We start from the raw sequence: 20,489 nt of genomic DNA on the forward strand, positions 1-20,489 counted from the left end.
TGATCCTGTAAAATTTGTTAGTGCTATATTCTTTATGATGTAGTAATGTAGGAAGTGGATAAGGTAAAAGAGAAAATCAAATACAGGAGGAGGAATTTTTGAGGTTTTACATATTTTCTTGAGATTAAAAGGATACGAAGCACACACGGAAGTATATGCATCTTTATAAGCAGAAATTTGTTTCTGAAATACTGCAAGCTTCTCAGGCAGTAAAGGTGTAGTCCATAGCATGTGAAAGATGCAGATGAATAAATGCAAGAGTCTAGACCAAATAATGACTAAAATACGGATCTATCACTTCACAGTAGTAATCATTAATGTGCACTTAGTAGCATTATAGATTTTTGTGATAATTATTGATTATTTTTAACTACAAAACAAGTAGTCAAGATTCCCCTTGTAATATCAAGGTAATATCAATCACAAAGTAATATCAAATTATCAAAGTAATTATCAAAGTAATATTAATCACAAAATAAGGTATAAACTTACATTTGCAACTATAAAATTGAAAAATCAGGGCTCATATTGTTCCTTAAATGCAATTTTACTATGCTTCATTGTCAGCTGATAGTTGTACATTATGAAGGTAAATACTACTGTGTAATGCACAGCTAAAGTTATTGTGTTTTTCTGTTTCCTTTTATGGCTCCAGATAGAAGCCTGTGCTTCCTTTCTAATCCTTAAGAAATGCCATCAGTTATCATCCTGAAGGTTTAACTGTAGATATATTTGTGCCGGTGTCTGTGGGGAAGTCTACATGTATATGTTCAGATTTGTGATAGGAGACTCTTGGATCAATGCTATGCTGCTCAGAATGCCAATTTTAAGTTGATGATTCCCTATGACTGTATTATTTTTTCTTTAAACGTGTATACAAATATCAGTATACAACATAAAATATCCTCCAAAAAAAAAAAAAAAAAGTCTAGTTTACAATAACTGAACTAGATGCTAGCTAAGTTCACAGTTAGCATTAGAAATATTATAGCTATCTTTGGACTTCTTGTTCTCCTATTTGCCCAGTTATCATTGAATATTTGTCCTAAAAAATCTTCGTTAAAGCTATAAGGTTTCTATGTCATCTTCCTCTTAGCTATGTAGTATGTTACTTATACTCAATAGGCTATTTGCAAAGTGGAATGTTGGGAGCACATGGAGGGAGTATTGAAAATGCTTGGTTTTCATCATGCTTTGGCTATTCTTTAACAGTAGCTTCACGAGCTCAGAGGACGTTCTAAGATTTGTTCATTAATGATTTTGTATGTAATAGATATACACAGTGATTCGAAAATTCATAGTTGGGTATATGTGTGCTTTTGCAGTATACATTACACTCTCAGTACTGCTAGGAATATAATTTGAGGATTTTTTTTGTAATGGTGCATGGCTGAGTTTAAATTAAATGACTGTCATCTACTCTTGGCTGTTGTGAATGATACTTGGGAAAGTGATCCGTGTAAATACTGGCATTAACACAAGGGTAGACTATACCTCCTCCCCTTACAGAGCAAGGGGTTGGATTTGGATATTGGCTTATGTTCCTATTAAAAAAAGGGGCTATTTTTGGTAAGTTAAGAACAGTATTTTTCTGCCTTGTATCTGACAACGCAGTTTCTATTTGCTTTGATGCTTTGCTAGATTTATTTTTATTTTATTTTAAAAGAGAATTTATTTGGACACTTTTCATGCTTGGTGGACTTAAAACAGTGTTGTAACAGCTTAATAGTTGTAACAGTTTTCAAGCTTGAACTTTGGATTTTTGCTGAGGTATGTAAAAATTGGATTAGTGATTTATTATTGGAATTGTGGCGTTCCTTTTCTATAACTGGCAAAATAATTTAATTAGCTTTCCTTCAAGCATTTGAGTAAAAGTATGCTGAATTGTTTGGAAATGGCCTTTTTTTTTTTTTTTTTTTCCTCCTTAGATTCCTGATTGTTACAGACCGTTTGCTGAAATGTCCAGAGCTGGTAAAAGTCCTCTATGCCAAACTGAGCAATCAAGAAAGGTAACCCCAAAAACCAATGTGGCTTTTAGTATTTAGCATTCCATATAGAGTATCCTGTTCACATGACTGAAAAACTTTGTGGTTTCATAGTTGGCACAATATCTCTAAATACATGTTTCTATGTCAGTAATGGTTTTAAATTGGTTGGTTAACATTACAGCTTAGCCACAACTGGCAGTGATTTATGTAGGGTTGCAGAATCCAGGTCGGCGCCATTACTTGGTAAAGAAATACTTTAAAAAAAAAAAAAAAAAAAAAAAAAAAAAAGACAAGATTTCATGCCTGTGCCTTGATTTCATAAGAGCACCACACCCTGCAGTGTTTTACAGCTGTATATGAAGTGTCCTCAGCTGTTCATGCCCTTGTTGCAATTACAAGAAATTGAAAGAAAGCTTTTACTAAACTTGGAATTATAACTAATACTGGTTAGCAGAACCTTTAAAAAAAGTACAGATGCCCATGATTACTCAATCTTTTAATATTTCCATTACTGAAAATATTATTAAAATATTATCACATCTTGTAATCATATGTTTATGTATTCAAAATGGCTACTTCATTCCTCATTAGCCCAGGGAAACTGCAAGTTTTTCCCATAGTTTTTGCAGATGAAACACAAAGCAGTAAACAAAACTGTCCCTATCTTGTTTATTTCTGTGGTTTTGGTGTGATTAAAGCCACAGTGTGATCACAAATGATGGTTCAGAAATCAAAAGAAAAAGTGTATGATTGAGACCTCTAGACAAAATATTATTAATGTATAGGTAAAGGATGGGAATGAAAAGGAGGGACATACTGTCTTTCTCCCTTTATTCAGGTTGGCCAAATGAGAACTAATATGAGGTGTGTGCTTACCATGCCTGGAGGTAGGGATTCCTTAACCAAATATTTAATGGAAAATTCTGTTTTAAGTGAATGAGCTAGATTTAATTCTTATGTGGGTGTTAAGAATGGTATTTTGTTTGGTTTTGTAATCCCATTGACGACAGCCAGGACTGGATTAGGTTGTTTATTTGCTTTTACAGCAGTAGACCTAAGTTCTAGAAAGGTCTCAGCTGGGTTCATTGCATGCACTGTGCTGCAGATGGTGATCAGCTACATTGACAGAAGGTATATTTGTGTAGACGTATGTATGTTCACATGTGGGATGGCTTTTTGCAGCATTTTCACTGAATTTATTGCCAGTCCCAAGAGTTCTGCAAATCAAACAAACTCCATTACGTTTTTCAAAAAGAAAACTGCAGTTTCAAAAAGAACTCATTTACAAAAAGAACTGCAGTTCAGTTTGTTGTGAATTTGATGCTTCTTAATTTACAGTCAAATATATGGAAGTTTTACAGAAATAGTGCTTTAACATCTCAGCTAAAAGAAAAGCCTATAATGGTATCTTTCTATGTAACTTTGTAGCATATTTAAGAGTATGTAGCATGTTTAAGAATGTATTCTTTTGAGATATATGAGGAGACAAATCCAATTCAGATAAAAACATTCTGACTGTCCTTAACTGAAGAAAAAAGTGACTGTATAAACTAAAGCATGGGGAATTCATTGTTTCAAAATGAGGCAAGGAGCCTTCACCGCAAGAGTGCCACGTTAGTGTCCAATAAGGCTGACTGAGACATTAAATGAAGAAAGGACAGATGCGGTATTGAGGTGTCTGGGAAAGGCAGCTTGAACTCATGAATAAGTGGTAATTCTCAGTTAGTGTTTTATATCATGCACATTAAATATGTTTAATTTAAATATGTTTACTGGAAAGAACTGCGCTGAGAGAGTTCGCTAATACATACGTTAGTAGTGACTCTTTAAGTTGGCAGTTGCCTTAGATAACCAAAATATAAGCAGTTGCATAACTGCAGTATTTGCACTATTCGCACTATTCAAAGAATTTCCTGTAATTGAAATCTAGTACACTTGTGATATTGTAGCCATGGTGTGTGCCATGAAGCAGCTCTTCATTTTGTAGAAGTGGATCTGGAATCTGAATTTCCAATTAAACAACAAATTCCTGACTTCTGGGCTATTCTGATTTATTTCCAAACAAATACAAGCAATTTGGTGTTGTATGTCTGAGTTTGCACATGTCCTAGAATAAATACTGTGAAAATGTGATTAGCTCTTTTAACAGTATTCTCACTCTGAAAAATGTATGATGATGTGACAGTGCCTGCTGTTTCTGCAAGTGATTATTGTGGAAACATGGCTATGGTATTAAACCAATAGATTGTAATGATACTTGAATTCTTCGCCAGATTTGAGATTCCCCTGCATGTGTGCAAGTATTTGGCATAAGTATTTAGAAAAAGCCTACACTACTTTAATCCAAGTTAGCCTTGAGTGTGTTCAACATAAGTTAATACCTTGATAGTCTGAATTACATAGGAAAATCTTCAAAATGCACAAGTCTGTGTAGAACCCTCTTAAGAAGGGTACTTGCTTTAATTAATAGCAAAAATACAGAACAAAATTTTCAGGTGTTTTTAGGATGCATGAGTATTGGCATCATTAGTTTTGATTTTGTGTTTTTTCCACGTGAAGTATCCTCAGTGGATGATGTAGCCACTGATCAAATTGCTAGCAATGAAATGGGTACTCAAGTAGTATAACTGGCACCACTTCTTGCTACAGGACTGCTTATGTCCATCTTAGGGTGTTTTTTTGATCTTGGTAACATTTACAAGTCCAAAATAGCTGAAGGTAAATTCTGGGTTTCAGCACATATAAACAGGCGTTCCCCCTCCTGTTTATATGCTCCCTTCAGGTACTGGAAGGTCACAATGAGGTTTCCCCGGAGCCTTCTCTTCTCCAAGATAAACAAGCCCAGTTTCCTCAACTGCATAGGAGAGGTCCTCCAGCTGTCTAATCATCTTATCATCCCATTCCAAGAGCTTCATATCCTTCTTGTGCTGGGGGCCCCAGGCTTGCATGCGGTATTCCAGGTGGGGTCTCACAAGAGCAGAGTAGAGGGGGATAATCCCCTCCCTCTCCCTGCTGGCCACCCCTTTTTTATGCAGCCCAGGACATAGCTGGCCTTCTGGGCTGCAGGTGCGCACTGCTGGGTTATGTCCAGCTTCTTGTCCATCAGGCCCCCCAAGTCCTTTTCTGCAGGGCTGCTCTCGAATTCTTCTTCTCTCAGTCTATATAAATACCTGGGATTGCCCCAGCCCAAGTGGAACACCTTGCACTTGGCCTTGTTGAAACTCATCAGGTTCTTATGGGCCTACTTCTCCAGGCTGTCCAGGTCTCTCTGGATGGCATCCCTTCCCTCTGTTGTATTGACTGCACTGCTCAGCTTGGTGTCATCTGCAAACTTGCTGAGGGTGCACTCGATTCTGTCATCTATGTCATTGTTAAAGATGTTGAAGAGCACTGGTCCCAAGACCGACCCCTAAGGGACACCACTTGTGACCGGCCTCCACCCAGACATAGAACCGTTGACCACAACCCTTTGGCTGCGACCAGCCAACCAATTCTTTATCCACCTAACAGTCCATCCTTCAAATCTATACCTTTCCAAATTAGACAGAAGAATGTGGTGAGGGACCATGTCAAAAGCTTTGTTCAACTCCAGGCAGATGATATATCCATCGCCCTTCCTTTGTCCACTGATGCTGTCACTCCATTATAGAAGTGATTGGTTAGGCATCAGATTTGTTAGGCAAGATCTGCCTTTGGCAAAGCCGTGCTGGCTGTCTTGGATCAACTCTTTATCTCGTGCATGCCTTAACATGTCTTCCAGGAGGATCTGCTCCGTGATCGTCCCAGGCACAGAGGTGAGGCTCACCGGTCTGTAGTCCCATGGGTCTTCCTTTCTCCCTTTCTTAAAAATAGAAGTAATGTTTCCCTTTTTCCAGTCACCGGGGACTTTACCTGACAGACATGTTATTTTCAAATATGATGGAGAGCAGCTTGGTTACTACATCATCCCAGGGTGCAGAGAGAGATGGCTGTATACCATCTGTCCCCATGGGGGTTGGACCTGACCTGATGATCTTTCAAGGTCCCTTCCAACGCCTTCAATTCTGTGATTCTGTGTGACTTCTACACATCCAATTTCCTTAGGTGGTCCTGGACTTGTTCCACTGTCACAGTGAGACAGAATCTGCTCCTCTCACCCTCTCCTCGAGGTTCAGGGTCCTGACAGACGTAGGAAACTTGATGACAGGTGAAGACTGAGGCAAAGCATGTACTGAGTACCTCAGCTTTTTCCATGTCTGAGGAAGCCAGTTCTCCCATCTTGTTTATCAGCAGGGGAACGCTCTCCTTGGCCTGCCTCTTCCTGCCTATGTATCCGTAGAACCCCTTCTTGTTATTCTTCACATCCCTTGCCAAGTTCAGCTCCATCTGTGCCTTGGCTTCCCTAATCCCCTCTCTACACAGTTGGAGTACATATTCAGAAAAGCTGGAGTATTTTGAGACAGGGCCTAACTTGTCTTACAGAACCATTGTTATTAGTGAAGTGCTTCAGCCTAGAGGAGTCCCAGTCTCAGAGAAGGAATGTCCAAAGTGTCTGGCATTTAAGACAGTATAAACTGTTTGCACTTGCTGCAAAAATTGTTCAGTGATAATAAAATTGATGGAATTTTACGATACTGTTTTTAGATGATATTAGCAGAGCTTCACTTTGATTTGTGATAATGGACTTCCACATTTAAGTTGTACATTAAGGCTGTGGTTTATTTGCAGACTTTGAGAGGCAGTGGTGTGTTTATTGATGGTTGCAAATATTTTATAATAATTGTTCTAAGTTTTTGCCAGTTTGGTCAGATTAAGGACAAAGTGGATTAAATTTGGATATGGGGGAAGAAAAAAAAAGGCAGGAGATTGATAAGGATCTTCCAAAGTGGTGCCTAAAGAAAAGGAAGATGATACTGGCATGATCATTTCCAAATAGAAATATAATAATCATATCATACAATTTTATTTTCAGATATTGAACTGTTACCAAAATTCATGGTGAGACATGCTATTACTGATAATAACAGTTGTCATATCTGTTGTGGCAGTTAGTTTGTTCATGTTTGCGTTTAGTTATCACCTGAATGGCTGAACAGTTGTGAGATTGTATACAAGAAAAGATTGAATTGCATTAATAGGGATAACTAACTTGGAAAGAACCTAGTCTGGCTAGACTGTATTTATTAGATTATGATTTAAATTAATAGTATGTAGAAATACTCCTTTGAATAGGAAATGATTGTCAGTGTTCATTTATTTTTTAAAGCCAGCTGTGTGAGTAACATGCTGATTATTTAGATCATTTCAAAGAACTGTTTGCTTATTCCACTGATAATTCTATAAAGCTTAGTGAATTTGATTAACAAGTTGTCTTCTGATTCTAGAGTTACTTTGTTAGAGCTGATAATGTCAAAAGTGAGTGAGAAGAACTCAGTTACCAGTGAAGAAACGAATGTGTTCATGAGAATTGCTGACTTCCTTGCAAGCTGTTTCCGAGATAAATATGAAACTGTACTCAAGTTAACATCTGCAGCAGATGCAGAAGATGAGGTATGACTAATTAAAGCAAACAAACACAGAATTGGAATCTGAAGCGGGTGAATCTTCATTGCCAGTAGTACCTAAAATTACGGTTACTTCTTAACCACATTCACATTTTCTTTATATTAGAAAAGCAATGGTAGGGTTCACAAGAGAATATGTAAGACAGCAACCTAATTTTGCTTTTGAGGATGCTCAAGGATCTGATACTTTGAGATAGAGGCAAATCTACCACAATGTTAAAGGTCTCAAAATTTTACAAATGTTCCAGTTGTCACATGCTTGGATATTTTAGTATCATTATTTATTTACTAGGGATCACTTCTATAGTTCTAGTCTGTCAATTATATTTGTATTATATAAAATAATATATATATAATATATATATATATAAAATATATATATATATCATTATATATTCATATATAAATATATGAATAAATATATCTGTGTATATATATAAATAATATGTATATTTATGCATAAATATTCAATATATTTATATTATAAGTAATATAAATATATTACATATTCTCATATATATATGTTTATTTACATATATATATGTAAATATATATGTAAATATGTATTATGTATTATATGTGAATAAGTATTTATATATTTTATATTATTTTTATATATAATACTCTCTCTATATAGTCTGTCATATTTTATTCAAAGATGTATCAGAACTTAAAACATTTATTTCATAGGTGGAAAGCAGCATCTTTTTTTTTTCTTCCTTAAAACTGGGGTAAAAATTAGGTAAATTCTGTTTAGCAGGTACTCAAATGAGTAAATAGTAGGGCTTTTTTGTTTGTTTTTGTTAAATAACTGGTGGTCATTTAATATTTAATTCATCAGTAATTTCCCAAATACTATTTTTGACAATGCATTTGGCTGCTTTTTCAGCAGGTGATTTCCAAGTCATTTCAGGACCCAGAACATCAAGAACATCAAGTTCTGATCATGGAAAGCTGTTTGTGTGATTGGCTCAATACAGGGAAGCTGTCTGAAATGTGTGGTGATCCTTCATGGAAGTGAGGGCTTTAGTTATGGACTCCTGTTTCCCAATGATCTGGAGCTCTTTGGTGGGCCTTGCATGCTTCTAATAAGGTGATGCTCCTGGGGCCAGCTTGGGTCCACAGCATCAAGTTGCAGAGCTTGCAGGGTGCTTAGTGGCAGACAGCTCCTGTCTTCTGAGCACGCAGACACTTGCCCCACCTCCAGTCCAGTTGGAAGAAATCTAGTATTGCTTCAGACTTAAGGAACTGGTTAGGATATCTATATCTGCTGAGGATAGCCACAGTGAATTCCCTGTGTAAGCTAAATAAGAAGACTTTTATAGGTCACAAATGGCTTGTGGGCTGCATTTTGGGAGCGTCTGATGCAGAGCTGCATTCTGGATGGCCTTGTTTTATTTCTTTTTGAAGTATCCAAGAGTTGCTAGATACTTGCCACACCATATAGTACAGTAAGGAGGTTTAGGTTATCTAAGGATAGAAAAATCTTTTCAAATAATCTGGTGTCCTGTTATGCCCTGTACTTTCAACAAGCTGCTTGAAGACCTAGCAGTGTATTTGTGAGCACAGAAAACAACTGGCATTGTAACTTGCAGTGACCTTATTTATGTTGTGCTAAGTCATTGTATTCTGAGCAGGCGGTGCCAGTAATATTGGTCTCAGTTCTTGATACCTTTCACACAGTTTTAAATCTTTTTAGCTCAACTGAGAACAAGTTGTTTTTTTTAAGACAACTAGCCAGAAAACTCAAAGCCTGAGAAACCAAATACATTTCAGTCAAGCATATGCTTAGTTAAACACCAATCCTTGCCAATTAATTATGCTTTGTTTCAGAAGTATAATTAATGTATTTTCTTAGTAATTCAAAAAATACATTTAAAAAAGAAGTTACAACTAGCTTTTGTCTTGACAGATGAACACTGGCATGCTGACATTGCTACCATGCATGCAGTTGGAAGCATTTTATCATTAAAGGAAATTAATCTGGAATAGTTTAATTTGCAGAAACTCTTATCAACAGCTGTCATAACTGTAATTTATGATAAAAGTGAAACATATTTATCTTTCTACGCTTTTACATAATCATGTTAGTGCTGTGCTTCCTGATTTTTTCCTAGTTTAAGTAGGTGCAAGATTCTTACATGTATGTTGAGAAGTGTTATGAAGAGATACCAAAAAACACCTTAGGAGGAGATGATAGCTGGGTGTGAAAGAAAAAGAACACAGGAATCTTTCCTTATGTGTCTAAGGAGGACAACTTCCACTTGTCCCACTCTCCCTGAAACTTAACTGACTGCATAGTCTAAGTAAGAGGAAATATACTGAGACAATCTTTTTTTTTATTTTTTATTGTTTTTTTCCTTTTTAATCCTACGTGGTTGCTTTCCAAGAATTCTGTGGTTTCAGTTCTTGGAAAAAAACTTTTGTTTGTGGCTAGTAGAAGGAGGTCTCTGTCCAACTTGAAGGTGCTAGGACAGCAGTATCGACAATATTACTGTATAACTTTCCCTGCTTGACACTGACTTTTTATCCTTCTCTCATATAAACATGACATGTAAGTTGAGTACCACTATTTGGTGGGTAATGTGGGTCGTTTAATGACCACAAAGTAAGTCATAAAGAGTTGAATAAAGGGAGATAAATGTCAAGAATAACTTTTAAGAAGTGTGTGTTATTTGTATATCGTTTATATATATTTATTTATGACACATGCTTGCTGTGGGAAAAGAAAAAAACAAATTTATTAAAACTTTCATACTAAAAGTGATGAAAAATTGCACCGATTTCTCTTTGACTAGGTAAATATTGTAGATTTTGCCTAAGAGTTAACTTAAAAAGAAAAAAATTGTACATGTAGGGTTTGTCATTAAAAATGCTTTAGGCAACATCTGTGATGTTAAACTAAACTCTGCCTGGATTTCACTTTGTCCCTAAAGCCAAGTGCTTTAGTCAGGCAATGTCTGTACTAGTAAGCTGTCTTGTCCTCCAAAACTAGGAGAACACATTTGAAAACTGTCTTATGGGAGTAGCCCTTGACCTGGCCTGACTCCCCAAAAGTCATCTCGGTGTCCAGTCCAGTTTAATTTGTTATATGTAGACTCTGCTTTTTTTTTTCTCCCCTAAGGAGCCTCAGGTCTTGTAGCTTCCATCTTAAACCAATGAAAAGCTAATCATATGCTTCTGCAGTGCTTAAATCAATGTTTAAAATAGCTTTTCCATTATAAGCCTGACTTCAACATCAGTTTGGTTTCACTAACTTTAAACTATACTTGTAAAATAAAACCCTTCCCTTGATTTTGAGTTATTTCATCTCTTTTTAAGAAACCCTTTTCTGGGTCTCTCTCAAAATATGTTTATTTAAAAACTTGCCAATCGTTTCCTTACTCTTCAGATTATATCCAAATGAAGATGTCTGTCAGACTTCAAAATACTTTGTTTTTTTTTTTCAATAGTATCTTGTTGCTAAGCTTGATAAGAAAGCATCCTACTTTGTTGACTTTCTTTTCTGCAGGAATAGAGGAAAAAGAAACCTGAGGGAAAAATAACCACAGAGATTTGTGGGGTGGGGAGAAAAGGAAAAGCCACACCTTAGTCATAATGTCAGCTGCTACAGAGCTTGTTTTATGTAAATGAGCAGTGGGGCACACATAGGCAGTAAGGGCTGTTGATTTATAGTTGCCTATTGATATTAGTTTGCATTATAGCTCTGAAGCGCAGCTCTGCCCAGAGGGATTGTGGAGTTTCCCTCTTTGGAGATGCTGAAAAGCCATCTGGACGTGGTCCTGGGCAACCTGTGTTAGGTGGCCTTGCTTGAGTTAGGGGGGGGTTGGACCAGATGACCTTTAGAGGTTCCTTCCAACCTAAACCAACTTGTGGTTCTGTGATAACTTTTTGTTGCTCAAAGGCAGGTATTAAGCATATGAGCTGAACGAGTTTTTTGGTTAAGCTGCTGTCTTGTTACAATGCAAAATGAGATGAAAAATGCAAATATCGGCTTACTTTCTCTGAAATACATTTGGGGTATTCAGTGTTTATGCTAGTACAGTGACCAATTTATTCAAAGACTGTTTTGCTGCTGTTAAAAGCAATTTATTGAATAACTTAGGGCAAGATGGATTGTACACGTGTGTGAGGAAGAAAGTAGAAATACGGTTTTAGCATCTGGACTATACAGCCATTTGCTGTCGTCCAAAGACTGTTGGAAGGGGCAAAGAATGAATACAATCTTCGTCCTTAATCACTAAACAATGGTGCCAATTATATAAATTATACTATATTGTTTATTTGGATTCAAAGTATTATGCTACTGATATGTAAATGTATTTTTATCCTGGATATGAAGAAAAAAAGACACCCAGGAATAGTTAATGAGACCTATGCCTGAACCTTTTTAGGGCTACTTCTAGTTTACATACCATACTTTCCATAGAATTATCTTGCAGTCATGATGTGGTTTTTGAGTAATATGCGGTGTTCAAAATTTATGCTGTTCACTCCTAAGGTAGTTTCTGTAAGTGCTGGTTTGTCATTCTAAGCACGCATCAACTCAAGCTGTGAGAAAAAATAGTTTTCTGCTTGAATAAATAATACGCAAATAAAATTGTGTCTCCTCATACCTAACCAAAATGCTGCATCTATGATCCCAGTCCTATTTACCCAAGAATAATGTAAATTCTCACAGCCAAAGTTCATTTGACCACAGAACTTCACAGAATTCCTGCGGATAACAAATTAGTGTCTTGCAGGCAGTGTTTGTGTCTTTAAAGTGGGATGGTCCTACTGAATAAACTTAAAGAAAACATTTATACAGAAATAATTTTCTCAGCTAGTAATTTTCTGCTTTTGGAAGATACTGTGTTTTTGTTTAAAAAATAAATAAGTAAAAAATCCCATATTGCTCCATTTTGTTTTCCCCGTGATTTTTCAGAGCCTGCTTAGCACTTAATAGAAAAAGGAATTACTGCAATGTAATACATTATTGTAGAAAGACACCCTTATTTTAGACAAATCTATTCTTGACAGTTGAGAAGACCTGCAAAGAAACTGAGGTGCTGAGAATTCCTGTCCTCTAGTAGACTGTCGTATTTTTATGTTCTTATGTGATCCCTCATAAAACATTTTCAGAAATGTAGTTTTCATCTATAGGAAGCCCTGGTTACAGTTCGACTGCTTGATGTTCTTTGTGAAATGACATCAAACAATGGCCAACTAGAGCATCTACAGGCTTTGCCTGGTTTACTTGAAACAGCAATAGGTAAGTGAAAGCTGCAGAGTTAATTAGCTGTTGCCTGGCTTCAAATCGTGTTGCTCAGTAAATGAAAACATGTTTTTCACAACTGGTGGTAATTATGAATCTGACCTTTTAATAAAATAAATAAATAGCAGATTGAATTAATCTACATTTTCAAATATTTGATTTGTTCTTGGAATTTTTTTGCTGCTCTACTTGCTCTGTTGACGGCTATTACCCAACAGAGCCTTTATTCAACTCTCAGCAATACACTATTTATACAGTAAGAGTTGTGCAAAAGGACAACTGCTTCTTATGTTCTTCCACTGACTGAATGCATGTGGAAGAAGTTTCTCAAGAAGAAGAAAAAGGACTTTTCCATGCCTGTTCCGTTCTGTTTCCCAAATTCCTGAAATTAACTACAGTTTGAAAGTTCTTAACCAAATTTTGTGACTTTGAAAGTTTAGTTTAAAAAAAGCTTTCTTTTGCCAAGAAACAACAAACTTAAGGTTTGTACACAAATAAAAGGAAGCCAGGATGGTCCAGAAAGACCCTATATACTCACATTTTGTGAGGAAAGGGGATGTGCATATGTATATGTCAGTACATTTATGTATACTGACTTGTGCCTTTCTAAATTGTAGCATTTTCTGAGGTTGATGTATGGTACCATTTTCTGAATAACTAGTAAAAATTTGATGGATATTAAAGAGAAATGCTAAATATTTTGCCTTAAAAATGGCTGAAACAGATATTAATTATGAATATTTTGGGATAGTCTGAGTGTCCTTACTGTATATAAAAAAAAAAAAAAAAGGCCAGAAAAACAACAGCAACACATCTCTATTTGATGACAGGTGTATAGCTTTGTCACTTACATTAAGATGACTGAAGTAAGGTATATTTTATGTGTGTGTGTTTTGAGGAAATGCAATATTGTGTATTGTATCATCTGAATGCTTGTATGTGTCTTTCTATGCAAAATAATTTCAAGGAGTTGTGGATCAGTAAGTTTAGCAACCAGTTTAGGCCAGTCTAGCTGTTCTTCCACTTTTTCCTGCACTGTAGATGTGTTCCTCATTGCATTTTATCTGGACTATAATAAAACTTGATGAGTTTTTTTGGATTTGTTGTGTTCATTCTTAAATATTTTCTTCTGCTCCTCCCCCTTAAGGGAAGGTCAGAAGGTTTGGGAATACCACAGAATTCCTTCTTCGTGTGTGGGAAAATAGCAAGATCATAAGGAAAAAAAGCATGCAAAGTGAGCGTGATGAGAAGTATGCAGAATAATGCTGATTTTTCTAAATTTAAAAAAAGCAAGCAAATTTCCATGAAAGAAGATTGAGTTATCAGCTACTTTCCAATGACATTATTTAGGGGCTACTACTCTTTGATTGTTTCCTTCTTTCCAAGGGTCAGGAGATTTTGGTTTTCCTAGTTCAAAAATTAGAACAAATATAAGTGACAACTCTCATATGGGAGGCCACTAGGCCCTATTACAGCTTTATATTTAAAAATACCAAAGACTTAGTTAACTCCAGATCAGCACAGAGATTCATTCACAAATGGCTGACCTAGAAGAAAAAAAATAATCCTATGAGGACTTAGAAAGTTTCTTCTAATTTAAGTCCAGGAAATCTAGTGTACGTTCTGCTATGGATGTTGTCACATTTGGAGAAGAAAGAACATAGGGTTTAATTACTAAATTGATCAGTGATATAACCTGTTTTTGCTACATTTTTATTGTTCCAATGAAGTTGCCTGAAGCATCAATTTGTCGTTCAGTTGCCTGAGGGACAGTGGCACATTGGGCCACCTGTCAGTATTGCAGGTTGCTTTAAAGGAAAAGTACTTCTTAATTTTTAAATATTGGTACACCCTTTAGTGAATTCACTTCTCAGATGTATGAATTCTCAGATGTTCATATGATTTCAGTTTTTCTTCATGGTCTGGTCTTTGTAGAATGTTATTTTCACAGATTATGAAATGTACTATATGAGTTTCCCTTCTTCCTGGTTTCTCCTCCGACTATCTCAGGAAAAAAAATAAAATCCTAGTTGCTCTACATACATATAAATCACTATTTCACAGTTGAAACAATTATGACGGTCAGTGTTTTATCATGATGCATCAAGATGCTAGATGCAAATCCTTTCTTATCCTACAGAACTGGAACAGGCTGGAGAAGAAAGAAAAACATAATTCTGTAATTTTTGTTGATGTGAGTGTGTTTGAACTAAAACAGGTTTTTCTAGAAAATGTCTTTTTGAAACTAAGAAGCAGATTGCATTTATGATGCCACAATTATCAACAGCCCACAAGTTGTGACTGTGCAAATAAAGATGGTTGACATAAAGATGTGTAACGTATGTAAGTGTGTGAAAAGGATTACAGAATACCTTCTGACCTTGGGGATGGCCTTGTATGGTATATACTGACAGAAATTAAGAAATAGAAATTAAGGAAACTTGTGAAGTCCTTTTGATATATTCCTAAATATATGAAATTATGTTGACTTCCTTGAAAGAAACAATTAAGAAATGGTAGTAAAGTTCTTTGCAAAGTAATACTAATTTTCATTTGGTAATGAAGTAAGATGTTCTTGTTTTCTGTAGATACCCTGAGATTAACTCATCTTGCTGGGAAACAGGCTGTAAATATTTTCACTGCTACGCATGCAATGACAGGGCAAGAAGAAATTTCACATCCAGCTGTGGGTTTTAAATCTCATCTCATTCGTTTGATTGGAAATTTGTGTTACAAAAGTAAGGAAAACCAAGACAAGGTAAGTTTATGCTTTTTTCTCACAAAACCCTCACATGTGAACAGATGCCTACATTAACCCATGACTTTAATTACTGATTAAAATATATTGTTGTTCTATGAATAGAGGTTAAAACTGGGTTTGTAAAAGAGGTGATTTTTTTGGAGTGTACTTGAAGTACTGTAATGGGTATGTTAACTTTTTAATAGTGGTATAATGTGTGCCTGTCTACACTTTGCATCAGTCCTGTAGACTGCAAGTCAGTGCCTGATTTCTTAATTGTTTTCATATTTGCATGTTGTTTAAAATGTCTGAGACTAAACTTCAGCATCACTTTGAAGGAAAATAGGTGGCAATTATTGCACAAACTTAATTTTAATCTTTAAATTAGTCCCTGTTGATTTTTTTATTTCCCTTTAATTTTTCATGCCCTTTAAAAAATGTAGGTCTGCTTCCTTCAAATCACTTTGATCCCTTTATCTTTGGAATTTCTTTATGGAAAATCAGTTTTGCTTTCCAGTGAGGAAAAAAAGGGGAACAGCAGAATGTATTTAACTATGAAACTTTCCTCCAAGATTTGGTAGACTAACTTAAGTGCTCAGATGAACCATAAGACAACATTTTTAATTACTGCATTTCCTGCTGAAATTAAGAAAATCAATCAGGTTGCAGTGTACAGGGAAATATGTAGACAGTTATTTTATTATTTTATTAATTTGAATCAAAATTTTCACCTGCTCTCAAAGAAGCAGTTTTTAGGTTAAAAAATGAAAAGCATACAAGAGTGTATCAAAGAATGAGTAGAGAAGATACTGGAGTACCTTTACTTCCCTCTTATGGTGCTTAAATGAGGCTTATGTCAGCAAGTACTAAAAATACAATAATTAATACTAGTTACTGTGCAGGAAATTGCATATGCTGAGATTCTGAGTCTAATTCTGTGTTACCAAGGAGTTATCAAGATAGTGAGTACTGAAAAATCAATCTGCTAGAAGCTTGTTTCATAAATATATTCTTTGTGATTTCTTCATTTACAAAGATGATACTTTCTTTTGTACTGATGCGATCAAATCTGTTTTCAACTGCTGCAGTGTCTACCAAGGTAGATATTTATAATCAGCAATAGGGCATTTTCATAGTGTATGACAGACAGCTCCAGTTTAGTCTTTTTATTTTTTCCTAGAGGATGGAAAGATGGAAAATCTGATAAATGCTAGCCTGTTCCATGTTCCACATATGGTAATAATACAGGCATATGGATGAGAAATGTGGTAATGATGATCCCTTTTCCCATTCGTGTTTCCATATAGAATGAAGAATTTGAATACTTCTGAAAAATTATTAATCCTGTTATATGCTCTTCTTTAGCTCTCTCTCTGACCCCTTATGATGTAATAGGTATTTAAGTAAATTAAATGTGTTTTTGTGGAATACCTTATGATATTGGGGGTGGGAGGTGGAGCTTGGTTTCATTTTGAAAGTGTTGATTCTACTACTTATGTTCATTTTTGCTGGCATTTTCAAAGGCCCCTGGACCAATTAGGCATGCAGACAGTGATTTCAGTGGAAGCTGGATATTAACTTGCCTTAAACTGCTTGCAAATATTATTGCTTTATGCTGTCATGAAAATTACTTAGATTCTTCTGAGTGATATCATGGAATGCTATTTGAGTGCTGTTGAAACTTTAGAAATGCCAACAGTATGATAACACGTGTATACCTTCAGTATATCTCATGCATTTTAAATTTCTTGTAATAAATGCACTTGTAATTTTTAAGGCAGTGTCCATACATAAACACATGCTTGTGAAGATGAGGCAAATAGCCCCCATCTCATTGAAGAAATAAGAAAACTGCAGTTTTGAGACATGAATGAATTTTTCAAAGTGATGCATTTGTCATACCTAGAACGGAATGGAAATAAGTTGGTTACCAAGTTCCTAAGTCTCTCTTCAGACTCCCTCTTCAGAATAGTATCTCACAGTGTAGGTCTTATTTTTATATACAGTACTGCAACTAGAGAGCAAAAATAAGATAAAATGCAAGGTAGGTTGTGTTTTATATAACAAACCAAGTATCTTATCAATGTGGCTGAGACCTCGGGCTGTACCATTGGCTGTTGCTTTTGCGTGACTTACTGTGGCACAAGATGGGAAGTGACTTCCCCTTCAGTCAGTTTTGCTGTTTGCCTGGCATGAGACGATGACATGTGGCTTATGAAAACCTGTTAATATCCTAACTCTCTTTAATGAGCTGAGGCTTTCACGCTTGTTTTCTCTAATATTTCTCTGTAACTTTCAGTCCCCGTAGACCTCTTTTCCTAGTAACAATAATAAAGCATTAATACATGCAGTAATCACGCCTAATAATAAAAGCACTAATATAGTAGGAGCTATATGCATTTTAAACAGTGTAACCTTAGTGCATGACATTGGCCTGCCTGACTTGTTCTGAAAAAATAAGTAGCTCCCGATGACTCTGGGCTCAAAAGGTGGATTGGACTAAGCCGTCTGAGTGGACAGAGTTGCATTACTGTTTCTGGGGCATCTTTAAGAGCCAAGTGATAACCTGCATGTTGTCCGGGAAGTGGGTCTTGAGCCAGCCTACACCTCATGCAGTCTGTGTCCTGAAGCATGACAGTGAAGTCGTACTGCATGGAGAACTAGTTACAGTTCTGTTGCTTTATAACAGAGAGTGCCAGTAGTGGGAGGATAATTACTCTGCAAATGCTTCTTCTCTGTCTCCATCTGTTGTCTCCACCTGTTGTAAGAACAATAGTTGCAGGGTCTTAGTGTACTGTTCTGGCAGTGGTGAAAAGTCTTGTAATACTTTGGAACAGCAAAATACCTTACCAGTGCTTTATTACTTGTTCATTTTGTTTTAAAAAGTTCTTTGTTTTTATAATGCATTCTTTAGCTTCTACTCTGTTAGAATTAGGAATGCATTCTGTACAACTTTCTTCCTCATAGTTTTGCTTACGCTATTGTGACAAGTTCTGAAGATATAAGGGAGTGGACAGAAATTCAAGCTATAAACAGAGATGCAGTTATTAAAATTGGTCTTGCCAAGCTTACTGCCCACTTCCATGTTTTGTTAGGCTGGATGGATTGATATTTGTAATAAAAGTGTTTGATAACATGTTCAGTTTGGACGGATACAAGTTGGGTACATGCTGGCAGCAGTACATTCTGGCATCTCTAACGTACCTTACAGAAAAAAGGATTGTCATTGCATGGTTTTTACTGAGTGCTGTCATAATTAAGAATAAGCAACCAGTAATACTTGAGGTAACTCTTCATAAGGTAGGATTATTTCCTTTTTTTCTTTTACTGAACAATCCTGAATTGCAGATGTATTTCCAGGAAGAGGAGAGAAGAACAAATAAAATGATTGTGTGCAAGATACCAATTGTTGAGCTAATTGGATGTTGAACTTGCAAAAATCCTCCACTGGGTGTGCAGTTCTGTGCTTTCTGTTCTTCGCTGTAGGAGGAAAAGCTGTCCAGTTATTGTCATACATGTGGGTGTGGTGATTTTTACTTGGGTGGGCAGCCGAGCTCCACCACAACCGCTCTCTCACTCTCCCTCCTCAAAGAGAAACGGGGAGAAAATACGATGAAAATGGCTCAAGGGTTGAGATAAGGACAGGAAGATCATGCAGTAATTATTGTAACGGGCAAAACAGACTCAGCATAGGGAGACAGTAAGATTTATTGCCTATTGCTAACAAGCTAGAGAAGTGAAAAACAAAGGAAAGAAACTAAAAGCACCTTCCTCCCCATCCACCCTCTGGGGGTTATGGTCAGTCTATAGTGCTTCTTCTCTGCCGTTCCTTCTTGGTCTCTCTCATCCCCTGTGCTGTGAGGTCCCTCCCACAGGATGCAGTCCTTGCTGAACTGATCAGGTGCAGGCTGCCCACAGGCAGCAGCTCTTCAAGAAATGCTCCAGATATGTGTCCGTACCATGGCATCCATCCCTCAGGAGCAAACTGCTCCAACCTGGATCCCCCACAGGGAACAGCTCCTGCCAGGTCACCTGCTCCTGAGTTGTCTCCCCTCAGGCCTGGAATCTGCTCCTGTGGGGGCTCTCCATGGCTGCAGCCTCCTCCAGGCCACATCCACCTGCTCCACTAGGGGCTCCTCCACAGGCTACAGCATGGAACCCTGCTCCACCGTGGTACTCCATGGGCCGCAGGGGGACAGCCTGCTCCACCATGGTCCTCACCACAGGCCACAAGGGACTTCTGCTCTGGCGCCTGGAGCACCTCTCCCACTTCTTATTCACTGACCTTGGTGCCTGCAAGGCTGTTCCTCACTCCTTTCACTCTCCCAGCTGCTGTGTAGAGCAGCGTTTTTTTCCTCTTTCTTAACTATGCTCTCACAGAGTCGCAAAACAACATCATTTATTGGCTCAGCTCTGGTCAGCAGGACTACTGGGGCAGTCCTGTAGCTTGTGATTTGTGCTTCTTTCACAAAGATGCATTTAATCAAATATACAGGAAGGAAGGAGGTGAACTCCCAGGCTGACCAAGGAGTGCGGTTTTGGCTGGTGGTTGATGAATGAAGTTGTCAAAAGGAAAAGTGAAAATTGCACCAAAATCATCTCACCTTGTTTGCTTTGCCTTCTGAACACCTCAGTGTTGCCATGTGGACATAATCTATGCTGTTTACTCGGGGGTATGTCTTAGGCATTGATTTTCAGATGACTAATTTTGTTCCCTATTGTGACACTGCTCTGAACAACCTTATTAACTTTCCCTAAAGTTTTGTTTATATTGTTAGATGTTTATGCAGTGTGACTTGTTTAAAATAACTGATTTCATTTAGTAGTAAGTGTCATCAGTACTTGAATAATCAACAGAATAATGTAGACATTACTCCACCTTGTTTCCTTCCTTCTCCCTCTTCTCTCCTCCCTCCTTCCTCCTCCTTTTATAAAAAGAGAGGAATTGCCTAGACTTCAAT

The 20,489-nt window shown here is 36.8% G+C and overlaps 1 protein-coding gene across 6 annotated transcripts in view; it reads left to right on the forward strand.

Annotated features, from left to right (window-relative positions):
• The window catches only part of ATXN10 (ataxin 10), a 121,533-nt gene that overhangs the window by 39,856 nt on the left and 61,188 nt on the right, over positions 1 to 20,489 (forward strand). For 5 of the 6 annotated variants that reach the window (XR_014319574.1, XR_014319576.1, XM_082784919.1 and 2 more), the window contains 4 exons: positions 1,929 to 2,009; positions 7,352 to 7,517; positions 12,677 to 12,785; positions 15,377 to 15,546. Coding sequence is in view for 3 of the 6 variants with exons in the window: in XM_082784919.1 (XP_082641045.1) it covers positions 1,929 to 2,009; positions 7,352 to 7,517; positions 12,677 to 12,785; positions 15,377 to 15,546 (526 nt within the window). In the remaining 3 variants the exon portion in view is untranslated. The remainder of the gene's footprint in view (positions 1 to 1,928; positions 2,010 to 7,351; positions 7,518 to 12,676; positions 12,786 to 15,376; positions 15,547 to 20,489) is intronic. The other variant, XR_014319575.1, reaches the window with a different exon arrangement.

Source organism: Aythya marila, assembly GCF_965140915.1.
Source record: "Aythya marila genome assembly, chromosome: 1".
NCBI classification, from domain to species: domain Eukaryota; kingdom Metazoa; phylum Chordata; class Aves; order Anseriformes; family Anatidae; genus Aythya; species Aythya marila.